A 23009-nucleotide genomic window follows, 5' to 3' on the forward strand; every position below is an offset into this window, starting at 1 on the left:
GTGGATGCATTTAGTACCTTATGACGATGTTCCAGAAGAAGATGACATGACTGTATTTGAATAAATGTAGATTGTTGCACATGAAAAAATAAGACATCCCTTGAAAATAGGACCTAATGCATCTTTTGGAGCAAAAATTAATATAAGACCCGGTCTTATTTTCAGGGAAACATGGTACGTATATTCCACATTTTGTTTATCCATTCATCCATTGATTGACACGTGAATGGCTTCCTCTTGGCTATTGGGGATGCTGCTGCTATGAACATGGATGTACAAACATCTGTTTGAGACCCTGCTTTCAATTCTCCTGGGTATTTACCCAGAAGTGGAATAGCTGGGTCATACGGTAATTCTGTGTTTAATTTTTTTTTTAAGAACTGCTATACTGTTTTCCACAGAAGGTGTGCCGTTTTACATTCCCACCAACAATGCACAAATGTTCCAATTTCTCTACATCCTTGCCAACACTTTTTAGTTTTTCTGTTTTTGTTTGTTTGTTGTTTTTTATAATTGCCATCCTCATGGGTGGGTTTGGCTTTTGATCTGACTCTGAGAAGATGAGTAGGAGTTGGATGGGGAGGGTAGATTGCGAGTACATTTCAGCAGTAGGGGAGGCGTATAAAAAGGCCAGAGGTTTGCAGTGTGCAAGGTGTGCCTGTGGATAGAGCAGCCCCTTATGGCTGAAGCAGGGCATGAGGACTGAAGTCAGCAGCTACAGCTCCATCAAAGAGGCTGGAATCCTGGCTGAGAAGCTTGACTTGACTTCATTGACGTAACAGATAACTCCAGAATCTGGATGGGTTAGCAGTCTTGTAGCCAGGGAGCTGCCAAACCTAGTTATGAATTCCACATCCTCTGTGAGATCCTACACCTCACTAGATGTGACCAGGGCAAGTTACTCTACCTGTCAGAGCCTCAGTTTCCTCTTCCATGTAGTTGGGGTGGGAGGGAGTTGCAGCCGTACCTACAAGAGGGAAAGAGTGAGTTGCTGTGATCAGGAAGTTGCTGTGGTAGGGAGGCTTCGGGCTAATTAGGGCAGGCTGCCTCACTGCACAGCTGACTCACCCTGGCTTGCTCTGGTCTGCCTGGCAGCCACGACTCCCAGCCCAGTGGACCTTGAACCTATATCCTGGGGTCACTCCTCCACGAGTCCTGCAGCCAAGGTCTCAGGCTGAAACAGAAGCAGCAAAGTAGCAAGTCTAGTCCACCCTGAAGGCACCTGAGAAGGCCCAGGACCTCCCTAGGCACAGGACTTGGTAGTATACATGGCCACATCTCACTGACACCTCACTGACACCTCCAGGAGGCTGCAGTCATAGTTCCATGTCACGGACAAGGAAATTGAACCTTGGCCAGGGTAACTTGCCCAGGGCCACCATCTAGGAAGCAGCAGGGCCAGGATTCATACGTGAATCTCTGAGGATTTATGCACTCCTGGGAAGGTGGACTAGATTCATTGATTTATTCCCGTGTCAACAAATATTTACTGAGCATTTACTATGTGCCAGGCACTGCACAAGGAGTGAATGAGACACAGTCTCTGCCCTGGACCTTCTGAAGTTCCCTTTCCAAGGGTAGGAAAGGACCTTTTATTGAGCTTCTGTTACATGCCAGAAACATACCTAAATTAGCTCATTTAATCCTCACAGCAATCTTGGGAGACAGAGATTATTAGCTTTATTTTACAGGTAAGAAAGTTGAGAATCAGAAAAGGATGTAATTTGTCACACAGTTGGGAAGGGACAGAGACTGGGCTTGGATGACCCAGGGTGCCTGTTGTGTGTGTGTTCCTGGGGCCTGACGCCTCTGACCATCAGCTTAGCAGTGCATGGTGGACACTCTGCCAGCCACGGCCTTGTGCCTGCTTGACCTGGTACCTGAGAGTCACGACGGCGCTGGGGGTCCTATTTAAACGCTCTATTGGGATGCCAGATGGGCATTGGGTGGGGCCTGAAAGGAGACCCACTGTCCCAGTAGTCCAGTTCTACCACAGGCTGGATGCCGGCCCCAGGGAAAATCCTGTTTCTGATTTCAGTTCTGTTATTAAATGGGGTGTGCCTCTCTGCTGTACCTGATAAGGGAGGAGGAGGGAAGAGAGCTGACCTATTGGGGGCACATACCCTCAACTCCTTTCTTTACCTAGCAGGTCAGACACACACTTCAATGATGACTTTGGAATTCTCCTCCTCCAGGAAGCCTTCCCTGACTTAGCCACCCACAGACTGGGTCACAGGCCTTCCTTTCTCATAGGCATGGCCACACTGTGTGGTCATTGTTTCTCCCACTAGACTTTCAGGACTGGGACCACATGTGAGTCCCAGGAACACTGCACAGCCTCTGCAGTGTGTGTGTGTGTGAGTTTGTGTGTGTGTGTGTGTGTGTGTGTGTGTGTGTGAATGGAGGGGGATGTCTGTGGGATGAGTCCTGACTCCATCCCTGTAACCCTTCCCTCCCTTTCTGCAGCCTCATTCCTGCCCTCCCCTCTGGCTCTCCTTCCCTCAGCAAAGTGGAGAAGGAACCTGGTGCCCTTTTTGCCTGAGTTGAGCCTTCTGTGGACCTCAGGGTACCCACGTGCACAAGGGGAACATTAGAAGGCATTTCCTGAGCTGCGCTCTACTTGGCTGGTTGCAGGCACAGGGATAAAGCAAAAAATCAGAACAGTTCCTCAACAAGTGACTCTAAACCTGACCAGTGGCATCCATATTACCCACCATGAGGGGCCATTACATCTGCAGGGCTCAGGGAAGGATCTCTGGCAAGGTGGCGATGAAATTATGCGTAGTGGAATGAAAAAGTCAGGGGTCAGCGCTCGCAAGCTGGTGGGGGCGCCACGTGGGCACAGACACAGCCACAGTTCTCTGGCGAATCACAAATCACAAAGCCTGGTTGCCATGGCAGCGGCGGAGGCCAAGCAGACAAGGGACAAGACAAGCCGGTGAGGAGGAGTCCCGCAGCCCTGAGTCCCCCGAGGAGGGGTGGAGGCCCAGCCCCCAAGGACCTCGCAGCTGGGACGGGCCAGCGCCATGGCCACCAAGTGGTTCAGCGGGGCGCCCTTCGGGGTGCAGAGCAACAGGTGGGGCAGGGCTGGGGCGTGGCGGGAAGAGAGGACCGCCGAGGAGGGGCTGGAGCCTGGGAAAGGGAGGAGCTATAGGCGGGGTGGGGGGGGTGGGGGGGTGGGGGGGGCTGGCAGTGAGGGATGAGGGGCTGGACTTTGTCTCCCCCTCACATCTGCTGCACTTTCCTGCCCACAGTCCATGCACCACTTTTCTTAAGTTATTTTAAAACATCAAAAGTACCTAGAGGGTGCCTGGCCCAGAGTAGGTCACTCAGCTCAAAAGTTGTGGGTAGAATTTCAGTCTAGGTGCGTTTCTTCATTCATATGATATGCAGGTATATAGTATACACAACCTGTTACACAGAGGGTGCCAAGACAATGTATACACATTTTAAGAAAGGAAAAACTATTAAAATTGTAGTACTTAATATATACCGATAACAAAAGATGAATACAAGTCACATTTGACTTCTGCAATTACAAGAGGTGCTCAAAGTGGTTACTATCAGTGTCCAGACACTTCTGATTACGGCGAACTACTGCTTGAGCAACACTGACCAAAGTGTCCACTTGTATACAGTTTTTGGGCACTCCCAGTATATATAGTCACCTACCATATGCCAGGCACAGTTGTAGCATCTGGGGATACAGCAGTGAACAAAACAGCAAAACCTTGTACTCAGAGTTTGCGGTCTTGTAGGGAGGATGTGGTTGGAGTGGGGAATAAACAAAAAAAGAAAGATATAAAATGTTAGATGATGGTAAAGGCTATGGAGAAAAAGAAAGCTGGGAGGAAGAGCTGGGAAGTGCTGGAGAATGGGGTGGGGGTTGCACTGAGCAAGTGACTTTTGAGGAAAGGCTCCCAGTATGAGGGAGGCAGCCAGGCAAGAGCAGTATGTAAAGAGAGGGAAGCAGGAAAGACAGACCTGGAGGTGGGAGCAGCCCTGCTCATCCATTACAGGCTCGCTCTAAAGTCACCTTCCCTACCTCCCAGATCTGCCCACGCCAGGGCTGGGTGCCAGGCAGTGGGCTCTCACTGGGGCTCCGTCCTTCCCCAGGTTTGATGTCTCTGCTGTTTGCCCCAAACAGAAGAAGCTGAGCACCTGCGCAGGGATCCCATGCTCCAGGCCTTATCCGCTAGACGTGGTGAGTTTGCCCAGCTTCGCAGACTCTCTCCTGAGGTCTAGTCACTGCCTCTGAGCGCCCCCCCCCCAATGGCAGATGAGCGGAGCCGTGTAAGGGACGTGCCTTACACCTCTCCGTGCCCTCAGTCCTCAGCACAGAGCTGGGTTCACAGCCAAGGCAGGACTGCAGTGAAAACAGCATGGGTTGGGGCCACAGAGACCTGGCTTCTATTCCCAACTCTTGCACTGACTGGCTGTGGGTGATTAAATGAGTTGCTACTCCTCCATGAAGTGTGAGGGGGCCAATGACAGAGGAAGTTATGATGGTACCTTGAGTATCATACCCCTTGGTGCCAGGCTCAGTGCTGGGGGTGGGACCACAGAGGGACAGGTCACTCCCAGGCCAGGGGGGCGGCTTGGTGACGACTGACTCTGTGAATGGACTGGGTATGTGTGGCTGGTGCAGCTCTGACTGTGCTCTGACTCAGTCCCACATAGGACCTGGGACCTATGACTACAAGGAGTCCTGCGTCAGCAAGGAGAAGCTGAAGAAGGAGGTGGGCACAGGCTGGGCCAAGTCCCAGGAAGCCAGCCCGCTGACCCAGCTGCCCCACTTGCAGTACCAGGCCATTGTGAGCGAGAAGCAGCTGCAGGTGAGGTCCCTGTTTCACTCCCCTTCCCGCTCCAAGGGTGGCCTCCGTGTCCTCTCAGGCCCAGGTAGAGCTCATCCTTTAAGGAACACCCTCATCCCCAGCCTCCTTCTTGTGTGGACATCCCCAAGTTTAAGGTTTTCACCTTCTCTCTTCTCTTGGGGCAGAAGGAAAACCTGGGGCCTGGCTCCTACAACTTCAAAGACTTCTTAGAACTGCTGCAGCAGAAACCGTGCAGCACCCGGGGGCTGCTCAGCTCTGGGGAGGTTCGCTTCCGAGGACTCATCGGGGTAGGTGTTCTATAAGGAGTGGGAACCCTCCCGGCCTCCGCTCCTCTCTGTTTGCAGAGCATGCAGCCTGGGTAGTGCTGGAAGCGGCCCTCTTATCTGTCTCCTCCCCACACTTAGCCATGCTCTCCTTTGTGTTTCAATAGCCCTCAGCTTTCCTGTGCCACAGCCTCAAACCCACTGGCCATTGTATATGCCTGTGTCTGTCTTCCCCCACCAGACTGGGAGCTCCCTGGTGGCAGGGATGGGTCTGGTTCATCTCTGAGTTCCCAGCAAAGAGCCCAGTGTACATTAGGTGCTCAATAAACTCATCCATCTATATATCCAGCCAGCCAGCAGATAATGATGGAGCACTCACTAAGTGCCATGCACTGTTGTCCGTTCTGGGGACTCAGAAGTGATGAAGGCAAGGTTCCTGCTCTGTGGGAGCTGGCATCCTAGTGGTAGAAACAACGGTATAAAGAATCATATCATATATTATCAGGCTTATGAGGAAAATGAGCGAGGGAAGGGATAATGATAGAGGTATAATTTATAAGGTGATCAGGGAAGACTTCTGGGAGGTGGTGACATTTGAGAGTAACCTGCAAGATGTAAGCAACCGAGACTCATGGAATCTGTGGGAGAGCATTCTTGGGAATCAGGAACAACAAAGGGTCCTGACTTAGATCAGTGAGCAGGAGGCCAGTGTGGCCAGAGGGAGTGGGCGAGGACGGGAGAGGAAAAGAGAGCAGAGGACTGAGGGCCGGCCCTCAAGACCTTGCAGCAATGTGGGAGCTTCTGGTTTGATTCCGAGTACTGTGGGAGGACAGTGGAGGGTTTTGATGGAAAGGGCCTGGTTTACATTTTCAGAGGCACACCCCGCTTGTGGGGGTGAGGGTTGGAGGCTGTAGCCAGCATCCAGGTTGGAGGTGATGGCTGTGAGAGGTGGGAGTGGCAGGAGGGCGGCAGTGCTATCAGTGTGCGTCGGGCTGATCATTCCATATGGGGAGGACACTGAGTGGGGTTCTCGCTCAGCAAGGTCATGAGAGAGAAGGCAGGAGTCACACCATACCTGGTGAGTGCTGCAGTTTGCTGAGTGCCTCACCTGCCCTGGCCCTCAGGCTCTCTATGCTGGGTACTCTTGTCCTTCTCTCAGCTCCCTAAAAGTGCCATGCTCTTTCAACTAGAGCTTTGCTCTCGCTGTTACCGCTGCCAGAAATGTTCTCCCTTTCTTTCTCCTAAGGAAATCCTACTCTCAGTTCCAAGGTCTGATCTGCCCCCCCCACGTCTGATTTGCCCCCCCCACCCCCATTAGCTAACATCCTCCTTTCGTAGGAATCCCTTTCATGATCATGTGTTTAGTGTCTCTCCCCCACTGGACACCAGCCCCTAAAGGTGAACCACATCTGCCTAGTTTGTTCACTGCAGAATTCCTAAGTCTTAGTAGTGACTGACACATAGTAGGCACACACAGATACATAGTAGGCACACACTAAGTATCTGTGGACTAAGTGCATCCATGTTTCCTAAGTCACCAGTTGCTCCAAAACAGTGTCACTTTTTCCAATCACTCCTGAGGAGGTCCTGGAGGTGCAGAGAGAATAAGCAAGCTGCCCCAGGCATTACAACCACAAGCAAGGGAGGTCCAACCCCATATCCAGGGCCTTTCCCCCACACCTCACCACTGTGAAGCCTTCTCTGAGGCCTGGAAATTACTCCTTGTTCAGGGGATGAGCACCTACAGCTTCAGGTGAAGACACTGTGACTGGAACTTAGGGAGAGGGGATGCCTGGAGGCATTTAAAAATGAGTCATTACCTTCAAATCTAAAGTAGTAATAGCTGACACTTAACACAGCACTTACCACATGCCAGGCACTGTTCTAAGTGCTTGAGTGGACTAATTAATTTAATCATCACAACAACCCTATGAAGTAGGCACTATCATTATCTCCACTTTCCAGATGAGGAAACTGGAATACAGAGGGTTTCAGTAACCGCCCAAGGTCACAGAGCTCCTAAGTGCCAGAAGTAGGATTTGAATCCAGATGTCCACATGTAACCACTGCGCTGTACCCAGAGGCTTGGATTTTGTTCCTTGACAGGACAGGGTCTAATGTCAGAGCCCAGCCCAGCTGATGGCAGAGAAGTTGGGGAGGCAATTCTGACGCTGTGTGTCTCCTTCCTGAGTCCCCAGCCCCCAGCTCTGAGGCATCAGTGAGTGTGGGCTGAGCAAGGTGACAGTGCCATGGCCTGTCCCTCCCTTCCAGCTACCTTTTCTCCCCCTTGGTCTCCGTATCTGCTCCTGCAGGAACCTTGGCTAGGCCCTGCAGAATTTCTCTGAGCTGCTGTCCTGCGCTCAGCTCTGAACTGGAAGTTCAAGGAGGTGACACTGTCCCAGTGAGTAACAGCAGTGCCCATCCAACTCCTGCTGTTTTCTGTCTTGCTATGAGACTGGGCTGGGAACCTGGTGGCCTCCTCTGGTCTCTGATCCCTCCAGTTGTGCCCCCACCACTGCACGTCTACAAATACCACCTACCAAAACTGCGGGTCCTTGCTTTGGGGCCCCCTGACTCCTTTCCCAGAGAGGACGGGGCTGTCGAACCGCACCCCTGCAAAGGCAATGCCTTCTGCTCTGGTTTCTGAACCCCATCCCCCATGGGCACTTGGCACTGCCACCACTCCGCCCTCAGTGCACTTTCCCTTCTCTTGGCTGTGGGGACACTAGGCTCTGCAGTCCTGGAGTTCTTCTGCCAGACCTCTCCAGTGCTCCCCTTCCCCAGCTCCCACACCAACCCCCACCCTCTTTGGGGTGATCTCTCTTGCCCAGCCAGGCTCCGCGCAGATGGCTCCAGGTCCCCACCTGGGTCCCTTAGGCACCTCAAACTCTGCACCCCGCCCCATGGCAACATCTTTCCCAGGCCTGCTCTTCCAGGGAATGGTACAACCCAGCTGCCAGAGCCAGAAACCCAGTTCACCTTGTTTCCTGAAGTCCGGCATCTGTGCTCTGACCTCGTACCTCCTCCTCTTTCCATTCCTTCTGCCTCCACCCTGGCCCAGGCCACTGCCCCACCCCCTCCCGGGGGTGGCCTCTTGATGGATTCCCTGGTCTCCTACCATTGCCAGCATCTTTCTAAGGCCCTTATGTCTCAGAATCAGGTCTAAAGGAGCCTCCTTTCCCCATACCCATCTCCTGGGAACCTTCTCATTCTTCAAAGTCCAGCTGAAAAAAAAAATCTTATAAGTGTCAGTCCTTCTGTTCCCACACACCCCTTCCTGCAGAATTAATCACTCCTCCTGCCTGGGTTCCAAAAGCTCTAGCAACATATCATTCTAGTTAAAATCATGAGCTCTCACATCAACCCAACTGTGTTACCACACCTCTGAACTTGAAGGTTTGAAGGAAGGGGAAAGCACTGCCCACAAGCACCCCAGCACTGGGCTCCGGAGCAGCGGTTGCTCTCACCTCTTGTTATAACCGGCACTTCTGAGGTCCCCTGGGACATTGCCGTGATCGTTGCCCTCCCACCCCAGGGCCCACGTGCTGCCTGGTAAACAGTAGAGGCTCAGAAAGATCCTGGATTTTAGAGTTGGGACCCTCGAACTGGCCCTTTCCAGAGGTGAGGGTAGGGAGTGGGGGGAGGGGAGCCTTGGACGCAAGGTTTGCCTCTCTGAGACTCAGTTTCCCTATCTATTAATTGCGGATGACGCTGATTTGATCTTATCCGGTCACCTCCAGGACCAAAATGTTAGGCTTCTGAAGCACCTAACACATGACGCAGGGGCCCAGCTTCCTACGTTGGGGCTTTCCTCAACACTGGAAAACCTGGGCCCTGGAAGGGAGCAACGTGTAGTCGTGTTCTCTGAGGGCGAACAAGTCCCATGCCGCAGCAGCCTGACTCCCCAAGTAGAACTCCGTGCCTTCTCTGCCCCACCGGGTTCGGGACTGCTTCGCCTGGGCTGGTTCCTGGGACCGGAGGTGGCAGGGTTGAACCATCGTGGAGCGGCAGCGACCCCTCGTGGCGAAAAGATGCAGAGCAGCAGCAAACATGCTGCTGCTGGGTCCTACACTGCAGGGTGGCTCTCCTCGCTCCACCTACAAAGAACATATTTCCAACCTTTGCAGTCAAGGTCCTGGATGGTCATTCCAGCTTTCCAGCCGTAATTCTCAGCCTTTCCTACCTCCTTCTCCCACCCACTCCCAAGAAAGCCACCCCACCCTAACTTATCATGTGCAGGTGCCCACTATAGGCTGGGCTCTCTACAGGAGGCATTATAGACATTATTTAATTTTATCCTCATTACCCTGAAAGAAAGTATTACTACCCTCATGTTACAAATGTGGACCATGACGCTGAGAAGGAATAAGTGGGGTGCCGAAGATCACTCAGCTGGGAAGCAGCAAAGCCAGGATTCAAACCCAGGATTCTAGATCCTTCTAGGTCACAGCACCGTTTGCAGCACAGTGAGAAACCGATTCGTGCAAATGTAGGGCTATGACACGGGTGCAATGGATGGAATTTCTGAGACCACCAAAGTGAACAACTGTCTGGGGTAATAGGGAAAGAAAGGCTTCATTCCCAGGAAAGAGAATATTTGAGTGGGCTTTGCAGGATTAGAAGAATTTCCTGAGACAAAGAAAACTGGAAGGGCATTTTGGGTGGCAGTAACAGCACAAATAAGCAATGGCACGGAGGTTGGAAGAATGGCGTGTATTTGGGGACCAGTAAGGACCAACTTTACCTGAAATGGAGATGTAGGAAGGGAGCAGTAAGAGATAAATTAGATAAGTCAGCAGCGCCCTGGAGAAGAGTCTGAACTTGGAACTGAAGGTTTGAGCAGTGGTGGAGGCTTATGGGCCAACAGTGCTGTGTTGGGGGGCAGTTGACACGCAGGGGCCCTGAAAATCCCGTTCACTTCTCAAGTGCACTTAGGTGCACTCAGCATGAGGAGTGGGACTGATGGCTTTTATGTCTTTCCTGCCCCATAAGAACTACTATCCGGGTCCTGGAAATTATGGGGAGAAGGGCAACCCATACACGAAGCTGGAGGAGAATGCCTGGAACCGCTCTCATTCTGAGGGCCTCATGTGCAAGATGACCAACAAGCCACCTCCCTTGGCTCATCAGGTATCCCCCTCACCTGGCCAGGCCTGGCTGCCTTCCTGCACACTCCTGGGGGCAGACTCCCAAAACAGGTGGGGAAACCGTGACCCTGTGGGTTGACGGGCTTGCTTCAGCGGCCCTCCTGCAGGGACTGGCACCTGTGTTCTGTTCCAGGGGAGTGGTCTGGCCCCATGCACCTACTCCTTGAAAAGTAGCATAGAGGCATACCTGGAACGATCCATGGGCACCCGTGGCTTCTATGACATTTTCTCTGGTGACCGAAACAAGCCCCAGTGCTACGGACATTACTCTGTGCAGGTGTGTATGCAGGTGAGGTGTGGGGGTGCGTGCGTTTCCCAGCGGGATGACAGGCCTCACCACCACCGGCGACATCCCTCTGCATGCCAGGTGCTACCCAGGGGCCGTCTCACACTCAGCAAGGGTAGGATATGTCTCCGTATGTCAGATGAGGAAACGGAGGTGGACCACACTGCTGGTAAGGCACGGAGCTGGGACTCGAACCCCCAGCAATGTCTGGCTGACTTCGCTGCCAGTTCTCTCTCCTCTGCAGTGGAAAGAACTGCAGCGGACTTGCTGATGGCCACAATGCTAGGACTAGATGGGAGACTGGCCGCCAAGCCTGCAGGGACCTTGACAGCTCAGCTCTGCGTGTCCTGCTGTTTTGGACAAACTTCTGGGCATCACAGACCCAGCTGAGCTGGCTGGGTTAGTGGCAGGCTATTAACAAGGCAGAGAACTAGAGGACTGGGAGGGGAAACTGAAGTCGAATTTTAGCTCAGCCCCCACCCCACTTTTCCTGCACCTATCAAGTTCCTGTTGTGTGAGCCATAGCATCCTGTGCTTTGCTTGGTTCGTGCTCAGAACAACTAGACTTAAATATTTGTGTAATTACCTATTTATTTTGTCTCCACTGTGCATTCACTCAGTGTGTGTGTTTAGGCCAAGTAATAGTCTAGGTGCAGGGGAAAACTGCCCCTATGGTGTTTATGTTTTAATGGACAAAGAAACACAGTCATGAGTGAAAAACAATATAGAGTGCCGGCAGGTGGGGAGTGCCATGGTGAAGAGCGGCAGGCGCCCTAGGAAGGGGGTGGGGTTGCATACTTTTGGACCAGTTGGTAAATAGCCACTGAACTGAGCCCTCCCTCCTGGTGCCAGCTCCCGTGGGCCTCCCAGACCTCTTTCCACGACCAGCTACTAAGGTGGTCCTGCCCAGCACAGCAGGGGTCTGGGGACCCTCCTTGAGCCGATAGCCAATGCCCATTCTGATTGGTCAGTGCCCAGGCCACATAATAATATTTTTTATTATCTAAAAAAATAACAGATTTATTTTTTAGAGAAGTTTTAGGTTCACAGCAAAACTGAGCAGAAAGTACAGAGTTTCATGTACCTTCTGTCCCTCTTACACACGTAGCCTCCTTTACCATCAACATCCCGCCGCTGAGCGTTACCTTTGTGACAACTGATAAACCTACATTGACATGTCATCCCATCATGCGTGAGGGTTCCCTCTTGGTGGTGTACATTCTGTGGGTTTGAACAAATGTATAATGACATGTGCCTACCACTGTAGCATCATACAGAGTAGTTTCACTGCCCTAAAAGTCCTCTGTGTTCCCCATCACACTGGTTTGTAAATATTTGGACTTTAGCTCTTGCTTAGAACGGTGCCTGACTTTAGAAATGTCCATGAAATGAGTGAAAGAAAGAAGGAATGGAGAAACTGAAGCTGTGCTGTACAGTGTGGACATAACCCTGCCCCTGGCGGGCTGGGGGCTGCGCCTCCCACCCACATCAGGGTGGGAGGGCCTCAGGCAGATGGAGATGACGTCTCATTGTGTGGCTGCCTGCGTTTCTCTGATTGCTGCTGAGGCTCCAGAAAGGGGGCCCTTGATTTTCCTGGCATAACAGACACCTTTTCCCCCTTCTCTGTTTCTCAGAAGAAAAAGCCCATGGAACTGATGAATTGCAAGAGCTTCGTGGAAGAACTTAACTCACGTCACAATAAGAAACGTGGGGTGTTTTCAACAGTTCCCCGCAACCCAAAAACCCCTACAGAGAGAATATACTGGGCCACCGTCAGCCAGTGTCCCCGAAAACTAGTCAGTGTCCTCCCAGGGACTTCCTCCCTTCCTCTTTTAGTGGTAGCTCTCCTGAGGGGCCTGGGGTGGGGTGCAGGTGGCTATTTCAGGAGGAAAGCTCAGCCTCAGGGGTCAGACCCACCTGGTTCCTGGTCCTGGTTTTGCACTTAACCAGCCACACTGGGTGAGTCTCTCCATTGTCTGAATCTTGGTTTGCACGCTTGTCCGAGGAGCATATCCAGGTGAGAATTAAATGAAGTTAAGTACTAGAGCCCATAGCATGGAGCCTGGTACACGGACGTGCCTGGCCAGCATTGGTCTCCACCCTGCCCCTCCTTCCCCTGGAGAGAGGACAAAGGAGGACACGGGCAGGCAGAGTGTGAATAAGGTCTCTACCCCAACAGGGGCTGGGGCTCCTTTTTGGAGGGTAGCAACCAGTCCTCAGAGTAGGCCTGAACTTTAGCTGGGACCCGCAAGCAGAGTCTGCTCCCCAACCCTTGGAGAGAACCGCTAAGGGCTTGGGAAAGAGTGGGGTCTCGGGGAAGGAAAAAGGGTACCAACATTTCTTGAATGCCCGCTCTGAGCCATGTGCCTTCCAGCTCCCTGATGGAGGGATCACCGTTTGTATTTCACAAAAGGCAACTGAGGCCCAGAGATAGGAAGGGATTTGCCCAGGCTCCCCCAGCAAGGGCAAGAAGGAGTGAGATTGGAATCCAACTCATGTAGCTCCAAAATCTGAGTGGCTTCCGCTCCCCTGGCTGGGGCCTAGAGCAACTCTCTGAACCCTGCCGACCTTGAGGGCCCCTGGGAACCTGGACAGAGGTGTCAGTCTAGTGAGTGGGGGTTAGCATGGGTGGCATGTGGCATGAGGGCACCATAAGGCCTCTTCACTCCTGGAGAATGGGATTCCGGTGAGTTGGGAGGTGGCTGGGTACCTCCCACCATCCTTGGCTAAGGTCCAGGGTGGCCAGTTTGGTGAGGTCAGCTGCCAGGAGACTTCACCTTCTCTGGTCCGTGGCTGACCACTGCCAGACCTCCCCAGCTTTCAGCTTTTATTCCTCACCCTAGGCCGAGTCTGGCCCCGGTATGTGGCTTCCTCCAGAGAAAGAATGCAGACGCATCAACCAGCCACCATTCCTACTGTCCTCTAAGCGGGTAGACTTACGGGCCTACCAGATGCTTCTGGGAAACTGGGTGAGTGGGTCTGGATGTGTGTGTGTGGAGGTACCTGGTGATGGGCAGGCCCAAACCCTACTTACCCCCTGGGAACTGATGCTCTGAGTGAACTTAAGCCACCTCCTTTCTCCCTGAGGGACCAATACCCTGAGGGAGTTGGCATTGGTTTCCAACTCCAGTGGGTGTTTGCATCACCTTGGAGGGCTAGTTAAAACACAGATTGCGGGCCCTATGCTGGAGTATCTGACTCAGTAGCCTGGGGTGGGGACCTGGGAATTTGCATGTCTAACAAGTTCCCAGGTGCTGCAGATGCTGCTATGTCAGGGACCACACTTGGAGAACCACTAGGCTAAGGGACATCACCCCAGAGCCATCTCATTATCTTATTTTCCCAGGGGAACACTCCCTCCATTCTCTCTTTGTATTTGTCTTGGGGCCTCAGGAGCAGCTGGTGGAGTTGGCCCCTTTCTCATTCCTGGCGACCCCTTGTGTCCCCTCCCTTTCTCCTCTCGTCCCCCCCCCAGAGGCAGCCATCCCCACGCGAGTGTGATGGAACTTTCCCCTGTCATCTGGACTTCCAGTAGCACATGTTAATTTTGCAGGGTTTTGAACAGCTATGTCTTTTGAAGGTCTCTCCTCGTTTCCCTGGGACAAGGAACATCTTGCCTATAACTTATTAGCCTTCCTGTTATGCTCCAACTGCCCCAGCCTGCACCCCACACCTGAGCTCTCCGTCCTCTGAGGAGAGCAACATGCCCCCATCCCACCTGCTCACCTCCCTGTGTGATAGCTTGGTTCCCTTTGTGCCCTGTTTGATTCACATGAGAACCAAGCAGGTAGGGCCCTGGCATCCTTCCTCTCCTCACCTCCAGCCTGCATCTCCTGCAGGGAAGAGGGTCTTCCCTCAAACACCCCAAATAATATGTTTAGACAAGAGCCGGATGACGATGCTGCTACCACAGTGCTGGCCAAAGTGGTTGGGGCTGATGGGAGGTCTGGGTTCTAGAGGCTGAGCTCGCCGTGCTCCCAGGGCAGGAGGCCTCTCTGCCTGCACATCCTGCTCCCCCATGAGACAGGCCTTTCCCTGTCGACAGCAAGTTCAGCTTCGCATAGGACTAGTGTGTGGTTCCTGACATCACCTAGTCCACCCTGGGCACTGCTTCTCCGCAGATGGCGGTGATCCTGGTTTTCATACTTTTGCCCTCACAAGTCACCCTATGCAGGTTGCATCTCCCCTCTGAACCGCTGGTAGCTGTGACCCAGGTTTCTGGGCGGGATGTTATATTAATTTCCCGGGAGTGCCATAACAAAATACCACAAACTAGGTGGTTTAAAACAGCAGGAATTTATCTTCTCACAGTTCTGGAGGCTGGAAGTCTGAAATTCAGGTGTCAGCAGAGCTGCGCTCCCTCTGAAACCTGTTGGGGAGATTCCTTCCTGAACTCTTCCTAACTTCTGGTGGTGGCCGGCAATCTTTGGAATTTGTTGGCTTGTAAATGCATCACTCTAATCTCTGCCTCCGTGTCATATGGCTGTCTTCCCCATGTGTCTCTTCTTATATAAGTATATTAGTCATATCCGATTAAGGACACCCCCCCCCCACTCCAGTACAACTTTATCTTAACTAATTCCATTTGCAACTACAGTATTTCTAAATAAGTCACATTCAGAGGTACTGAGGGTTAGGACTTCCACATATCTTTTTGGGGGGCACAATTCAACCCCTAACAGATAGAGTAGGGAGGAGCTTGGGGGACAGGAGGAGGCCTGAGATCAAGTCTCCAGGCCAGCTGTCCAGTTTGCGAATGCCCTCTCCCTGGTGCAGAACCCCGTGGGTGTGGGACGCTACCTCAACACCTGGCTGATGGAGACAAAGGACCGACGACAGCGATACCGGTCCCTGTTCATGGATGGCGCCAAGCGTTACCTGTCAGACCTGGCCCGGGATAAGCTCCTGCAGTGAGTGCCGCTGGAGCTCCAGCAGAGGGGCCAGGGCGTGGAAGGGCTCACTCTGAGGTGGGCGGGGCTCCCCACTCCCGCCTTGTGCTTGGTTCCCATAGGAACACAGCTGCAGGCCCCTAGTACCAGTCAAACAGCTGTAGCAGTGGAGAGAGTTCAGATCCTGGCTCTGCGGCTTACTGGCTGGCTGTATGAGGTGGCCGTACATCACTTGACCTCTCTGAGCCGCATTGCCCTCAACTGTCAAATGAGCAGAGGACTATGGAGACCCAAACGAGATGCTTGGGTCTCTAAAGCTTGTGATAAGGAAAAGGAACTCATTAACACTAATTCTACCCACAACTCACAGTCTAGACTCTGACTTGCGAGGCTTCATTTCACCCCATGGAATCTCAGTTTCTTGGTATTCACAATGGGGTTGGTAAAACTCACTGCAGGAAGTTGTGAAGCCAAAAGAAAAAGGTGCGTGAAATACCGTGGCTAGCTGTAAAATAGCTTGCGAATGTTAGCTGCTGCCATATTGTATTGAGCTCAGTTGCAATGTATTCTCAATTTTAGAATTGTTAAAATGTGAATAAACATGGACTTTAGAGTTTATCATTTTGTTGTTGGAAATCCTGGGGCATGAAAACCAGATAGCTCAGGGAAAACCAGCTTTTAACCTTTTTTTTTGGGGAGGGGGAAGGGGAGCAGGACTTTATTGGGGAACAGTATGTACTTTCAGCACTTTTTCTAAGTCAAGTTGTTGTCCTTTCAGTCTTAGTTGTGGAGAGCTCAGCTCAGCTCCAGGTCCAGTTGCCTTTGTTAGTTGCGGGGGGCGTAGCCCACCATCACTTGCGGGAGTCGAACCAGTAACCTTGTGGTTGAGAGGACTCCCTCCAACCAACTGAGCCATCTGGCACTGGCCCATGTGGGAATCGAACCAGCAGCCTTCTGTGTTAGGAGCGTGGAGCTCCAATCGCCTGAGCCACTGGGCCAGCCCAGCTTTTAACTATATTTATCAAAGTAGTCCTTTGTCTTCTTTCTTGTTTTACTCCCTTGTTTTGGCGGCTTCCTTAGAAAGGGCAATGGGAGGTAACATTTTCGATAAACTGCATGCCTGAGAAAAAAATTGTTTGTTCCTACCTGCACAACTGATCAATAGTTTGGTTGGAAATAAAATTGTAAGTTGGAAATAATTTTCCCTTAGAATTTTGAAGGCTTTGCTTCATTGCCTTGGAGTTTCAGGTGTAATTGTTGAGAATTTGCTGTCACTCTGCTTTTCTGTCCTTTGTTTGTAAATTGCATCTTCCTTTCTGGAAGCTTTTAGGATTTTCTCTTTGTCCCTTGTGTTTGTTCTGAAGTTTTATGACGATGGGTCTTAGTGTGTGTCTATTTTCATTTATTGTTTTGGGTACTCAATGAGTTCTTTTCTTCTGGAAACTGAGGATCTTCTATTCTGGGAAGATTTTTGCATTGTTTTTGATGATTTCCTCCCTTTTGTTTTCTCTCTCCTCTCTTTCAGATGAATGTTAGACATTTTGGTTTGATGTTCTACTTTTCTTGTCTGCCTTTTTTGTCTTAGTTTCTGGTAAATTTTTCTTGTCCTTAATCATCAGACCCTACTATTGCCTTTTTATATGTCGCTCTCATCTTTTTTAGTTTCCAAGAGCTCTTGTGTCTTGTGGATTGCTTCTCTCTCTCTCTCTTTCTCTCTCTCTTGTTCTGTGTCATGCATGTTCATTTATCTAAGAATAATGAGTTTTCCTTAAGTTTCCTTTTGCTCCTTGCATTGTATATACTTCTTCCAAGTTCCTTCTTTTCTTTCCCTGTTTTTTTCCCAATTTAGAGGAAAGCACTGAAAATGCTGTGAGTGTGGGTGGGGCTTCAGTTGGTGGCTTCACTTGGTTGGATGGGGATCTGGTCATTCCATTGGGAAACTCTCACTGCCAGTGTTTCTAGGTGTTTTTTCTGGGACCATTTAGCTTCTCTAGAAAAGGATCCTACATCCTGGGGGAGGGTTGCTGGTGTTTAGGGAAGGAGACGAGGTTCTCATCCAATATATGGACTTCCATTTGCTCCTTCTATTCTCACTGCCTACCGTCTACTGCGCCTGCCTCCCCACTCTGAATACTAAACCTCCAGTTTCCTGCTGGGTGGGTGAGGAGTGGGGTGGGTATGTGTCTAACTTTCTCCTTGTTTTCAGCCATCCATCTTGTGCCTGTTTTTTTGAGATACTGCTGCCTCCAATTCCTGGGCCTCTCTGGGATTTGTGGCAGGAACTGGCAAGCTTCTCATTGGCTTCCCTACTGCAGGCAGCTCTCACTTTGGCCCTCTCAGCTCTGCGAGTGCCTCCCTGCACTTTCCATTCCCTAAAACCATATTCACACCCTTGCCTCCTTTCTTGTTTATCTATTAAAAAAAAAATCTTGTACAGTTCTTTCAGTGGACTGTAGCAGAGAGTAGAGATAGATGCATGTATTCATCCACTTTGTTTAATTGAAAGTCATATGGAACATTTTTAGTGTGCAAAAACATTTTCTTCTTTTTTCTAGCCAAGGTGGTTAGCCTTCTTTTACAGGTGTTCAACCAGGACCAGAGAAGGGAGCAACTTGCCCAAGGTCACACAGCTGGTGAGAGATAGAGCTGGGACTAGAATCCAGTCCTTCCCTCCCAGAGCAGGGCCCATTCCACACACCAAAGCCCAGGTGAGGATTTGGGGGGTGCCAGGAAGAGTGCCATGCCCCCATTCCTGCATGGCCACCCCTCCTCAGCCACCCTGTCAGCAGAGCCCCATCCTATATGTTTTTGCACAGCAAGGGCTCTAATGAAGGGAGGGATGCCCCACTCCCATTGAACCCTCAACATTTGCCTCCCCGTGGGTCCAAACTTCTTTCACCATGGTTACCACATCCATCACTCAGACCTGTGAGAGTTATAGGATTTCCCTTGTAACCTGGCTTAGCATTCTGTGTCTACCACTTAGCTGTGTGACCTGGGACAAGTTACTTGGATACAGACTTGCATCAGAAGAAATGAGAGTAAACAAAATAACCACCTTGTAGAGTCCGCTTTGAGGAGTAAAGAGATTATACCTGTAAATGTGCTCTGTGCTGTGTATGCTGTTTTGTAGGTATGTTTTAAGTGCTAGCTTCCCAGTCCCTTAGCAGCTGTTATGCCTTGGCAGAATTCTGTGTCTCATTAGTATAAAAGGGTAAATTATTTACAGAGGCTTAAAATGCACATCATCCAGGAAAAGAAACTACAATGATTAAATAACCCTCTGTTGTCAAAGACCCAAGGAAAAGCCTCTATTAAGATGGAGATTTGATAGAGACTTGGGAGAGAAATAGATGAGCATTTGAGTCTTGAGGGAGGGTGGGGGTTTTGAAAGAGGAAGCCAAAAACATTAAATATGACAGTAAAACACTAGAGACTTCTTGTGAAGACAAGACTAAGAAGGGACGTGTGTATGACTGGCATTATTCAACACTGTTCTGGAAGTTCTAGCAAAGGCAGTACGATAAAAAAAAAAAAATACAAATATTGGTAAGGAAGAGCAAAATTATCACACTTTATAATGATATGTGTGTTTACTTAAAGAAATCCTAGAGTTACATTTAAAACTGTAAAGCTAAGGACGCAAGTGCATTAAAGTGTATAAACAGTTTTCTCTGATACCACAGCCACAACAATTGGAAAATTTAATTGAGAAAAAGAAAAGTATCTCACTCTTATGAGCCACACAAGTGATAAAATGCATTGGGATAAACTTAATAAGGTATATTTAAGGCATAAAGGAAGAAAAATATGAATCTTTACTAAAAGATGTTAAAGAAGACCTGAATTACTGAATAATGATCCCGTTAAACAATGCATTGCCATATCATAGACAATACACGAAGGAGGACTAGGCCCGAAACTGGTGACCATGGTTACACCCGGAGGGTTACCAGGGTCTCGCTTATATTAACTTGTTTTATTTCTGAAATGTTTGAATTTTTCAAAAATAAACATATATTATTTTTATAATAAAGAAAAAAATAGAAAAGGGACAAGATCTTTTGAGACACATACTACGAAATCAATGGGTTCTCCTTTTAGACCCGTCTCCAGCCAAGTGTCACTCTTTATCTTCCAGACCTCACTTTTCCCATCTGTAAAAGGGGAATAATTTATACCCTACAGGGACAGGGTCAGGCTTAATTAAGGCTTATGAATGCTACGGAATGGAAGCCAACCAGCAGGTCCCTGTGGGTGTCTGATTGTCAGGCTGCTGCATGGTTCTCCCTGAGGCTCTGGTTTGGCATTGTCCATGGAGCTCTGACCCAGTCAGGAGGACTGTGCCATGAGGCACAGAAGGTAGGCCATAGGTGGGCAGAAGGATTCCCTTTTACACTCTTTCACTGATTGTTGCTTTTGAAAAACCTGCTCCGTGTTCGTTGCCCTGGGTACTTCTGAGCTACTGATTGTTTTCAGGTGACCAGAAATGTTCTCATTCACTCACTTTTTCATTTCTAGTTTCATAGTTTAATTTCTAAGAGTTATATTTTGTTTTCTGAATGTTCCTTTTAGTACATCATCAGGCTTCTATTTCATGGATACAATGCTTCCTCATCCTTTGAATATATTATTTAGACAGTTGCCTAACACCATCTTTGTTTTTAACCCTCCCAGGTAAGGGAGGTCATGTGTAGGAGGGTGGCGAAGTCTCCTTCTAGAATGTGTACTTAAAGCGAATCTTTCTCATCCCTCACTCCCAAGCCTCATCTGCTTCTTCCTGCCAAACCTCAGGGTTATACGTTTCTAGTTGGGCAGCCTGGGATTTAACTCCTGCATGGGAAAGGCAGCCTTTTGTTTTTCATTCTTTAGTAGGTGCTTATTTCATTCTTTAGTTGTTGCTTATAAATTGGATTTGGTAAGTGTGTATAACTTTGTAAGAGACTGCCGATCTACTTTCTGAAATGGCTCTACTATTTTGCGTTCCCGCCAGCAATGTATGTGGGGGTCTAAAAGTTTCACATTCTTGTTAGCATTTAGTATCGCCAGGTATTTGTTTTCCAATGTTAGCCATCCTCATAGGTGTATTTCCTTATGGTTCGAATTTGCACGTCTCCAATGACAAGATGTTGGGCATCTTTTCATATGTTTCCGCCATATCTCTTCTTTTGCACATTAAAAAGATGGGTTGCTTTCTGCTATTAAATTTTGAGAGTTCTTTATCTATTCTAGGCATTCATTCTTTAACAGATAAGTATTTCACAAATATTTTCTCTCAGATCCTCAGAAGGGTTTTAATGAGAAGTAACTCTTGAGTTTTAAAGATGTGCTCTGTGTGGCATTGTCTGGTGGGGCGTGGGGGTAGGATGGGCAGGGGAGACAAGGCAGGTGTCTTAAATGGTCAGGTGAGAGCCGAGGCTCTGAGCCAGTCCAGGGGCAGTGGGATGGGCAGGAGTGAAGAGCCAGAAAGCATGGAGACGCACTGAATGATAATAAAGGTGTCTTTTAGCCTCCCTCCCTCCCACATTCCTTCCTTTGTCAGATATTTATGGAATACCTACTAAGCACCAGGTAATGGTCTAGGCATAGGGGAAATATCAATAAAGAAATCAAATTGGCCTTCATGGAGTTTACATCTTGATGGAGAAGACAGACAATAAACAGATACATATATGTGTATAACGTGATGGCTGGTAGATGATGTTTGACATACAAAGCAAGAGGTTCTCATTGAAATGCCATTTTTCAAGTGGCTTCTGGGATGGAACCCAGAGTCCTCTGGCATTCCACTCCGAGGAAAGAATCAGAACAACGGGAGGGACGCTACACTGAGGTCAGGGGCTCTGGGCTGGAATTCTGGTTCTGACTCTGGCCATGAGGTGACCTCAGGCAAGTTCCCTCCTGTCTCTGGTCCTCAGCATCCTTCTCAGGGTTGAGGGCTGGATGATCTTCCAGGATTTTGTATTTGAAGTTCTTACAAACCAACGTGAGGGCTCTGATGAGCTGAACTAGGTGCAAAGTAGAGGGATCTCCTCCTTAGAACCAGGCTGTTTTGATGGAAAAGCTCTGGAGGTCATCAATTTTGGCCTCTCATCCAAATGTAGGATCTCCTGGGAAGCACAACTAACAGGTCCTGTTCGCCTCCAGTGGGTGCCCCTCCAGGGATTGGGGCGGGGGGGTTCCCTCCCTTCCAAGGGACCACCTCCATTTTCTCTTTCTCTCTATTTTTTAAAGGGAAAGGATCACACATCGTGTTAAGGGGAAGTGCCCTCCAACCGTGGATTACAATTCAGAGGATCCTTAAAGCTGCATGTGAAGGACAGCGTGGTGACTGGGGCACCCAAAGGACAGAAGATGAATCTGGGGATGGGAGGGTGGGAGCAGGAATGAGTGGGGATCTTGGAGAAAGGACACATGGGAATGAATGCCTGGGAGAGGGGGAGATGTGGTGATGTGATGGGATCTTTTTTGCTGGAGACATCTACCTGGAGGTCACAATGCCTGCTGGGACAGCTGGAACCAGATATCTTGTGATATGAGAGATCAATTATCCTGAGAATTCAAATGGACCAGCGACATGAACATGGGAGCCAGACAGGAGATGGACCACAGGGGTGGAATATGGCTGACACTTTGGGAACCCCTTCTATTCTAAAGACAAAGTGCTTGACTCCCTGTTCATTAAAATCCAAAAAGAGGCAAAGAATGTGGCATGTCATAAGGCAGCTCTAGGTCCCCTCCGGGAGTACTCCATCTCCATCCCAGAGCTCTTCTGGAATCTCAGCAGGGCTTCATGCTACGAGGAGGCTGTTGACCTCCAGGCAATGTGCAACCATTGGGAACAATCCGTTCCATCCCAGAGTCAGGCCCCATGGGCACACCATCTAACACAAACGGGTGTCTGTGGGCCTTGGTCATGATGTCTGAGCTGCTTTCCTCACTGTTTGTCAGTGAGAGATTGGGGGAGGGGGGAATGGCAGGAGTATGTTGTCCCTAAAGAAAAGGAGTCTGGGACACCACAGCCTCAGCCAAAAAGTCCCACATAGTGATAAAAAAAAAAAACCCTAAAAAAACTTCAAATATTTTCTCTGTGTTACAAAAGTCGTATGCTGATAAGGGACAGCTACCTCCTCTAATGGAGTGAAAGCTTCTCTGGTCACCGCGGCAGGCTTCATTTCACTGTTTCTAGGTCTGAAGCGACTGTCTCGGCTCTGGCTAAGGCTGTTTGAGCACTTTGGTATCGTAAGACTAGATGAGTCTGTATCCTTATTTAACTCATTAATAGCATCAATGTGGCTTTCAGACAAATCACCTTTTTTGGAGCTTCACTTCCTTATTTGTAAAATGCAGATAATTGACGTGATTTTGTGACAGGACGGTAAGGATTAAAGAAATTGTATGTTGTGTGCAATTCAAATGGAAGGTGGGACGGAAGGCTTAAACTACAAAGAACATTACAGGTGTCTCCTCCTTTAAGGAGAAGCCACAAAATCCAGATTTGTGAAACTGAACAATTGGAAAAGGAATTTCCTAAAGGGTTCCTTCAAATAACTTCAGGATGGGACACCTCCATCATGCACGTTTGAGGA

General features: G+C 49.7%; 1 protein-coding gene across 1 annotated transcript; it reads left to right on the forward strand.

Annotated features, from left to right (window-relative positions):
* The first annotated feature begins 2750 nt into the window (after window positions 1-2750).
* CIMAP2 (ciliary microtubule associated protein 2) lies at window positions 2751-23009 on the forward strand. Its single transcript, XM_019742778.2, has 10 exons — window positions 2751-3076; window positions 4117-4204; window positions 4671-4835; window positions 5000-5122; window positions 10091-10228; window positions 10379-10522; window positions 12166-12327; window positions 13375-13500; window positions 15308-15441; window positions 21655-23009. The coding sequence occupies exons 1-10, from the start codon at window positions 3027-3029 to the stop codon at window positions 21722-21724; spliced, it is 1200 nt and encodes a 399-aa protein (XP_019598337.2). The 5' UTR covers window positions 2751-3026; the 3' UTR covers window positions 21725-23009.

This window comes from Rhinolophus sinicus, linkage group LG06, assembly GCF_036562045.2.
Source record: "Rhinolophus sinicus isolate RSC01 linkage group LG06, ASM3656204v1, whole genome shotgun sequence".
NCBI classification, from domain to species: Eukaryota; Metazoa; Chordata; class Mammalia; order Chiroptera; family Rhinolophidae; genus Rhinolophus; species Rhinolophus sinicus.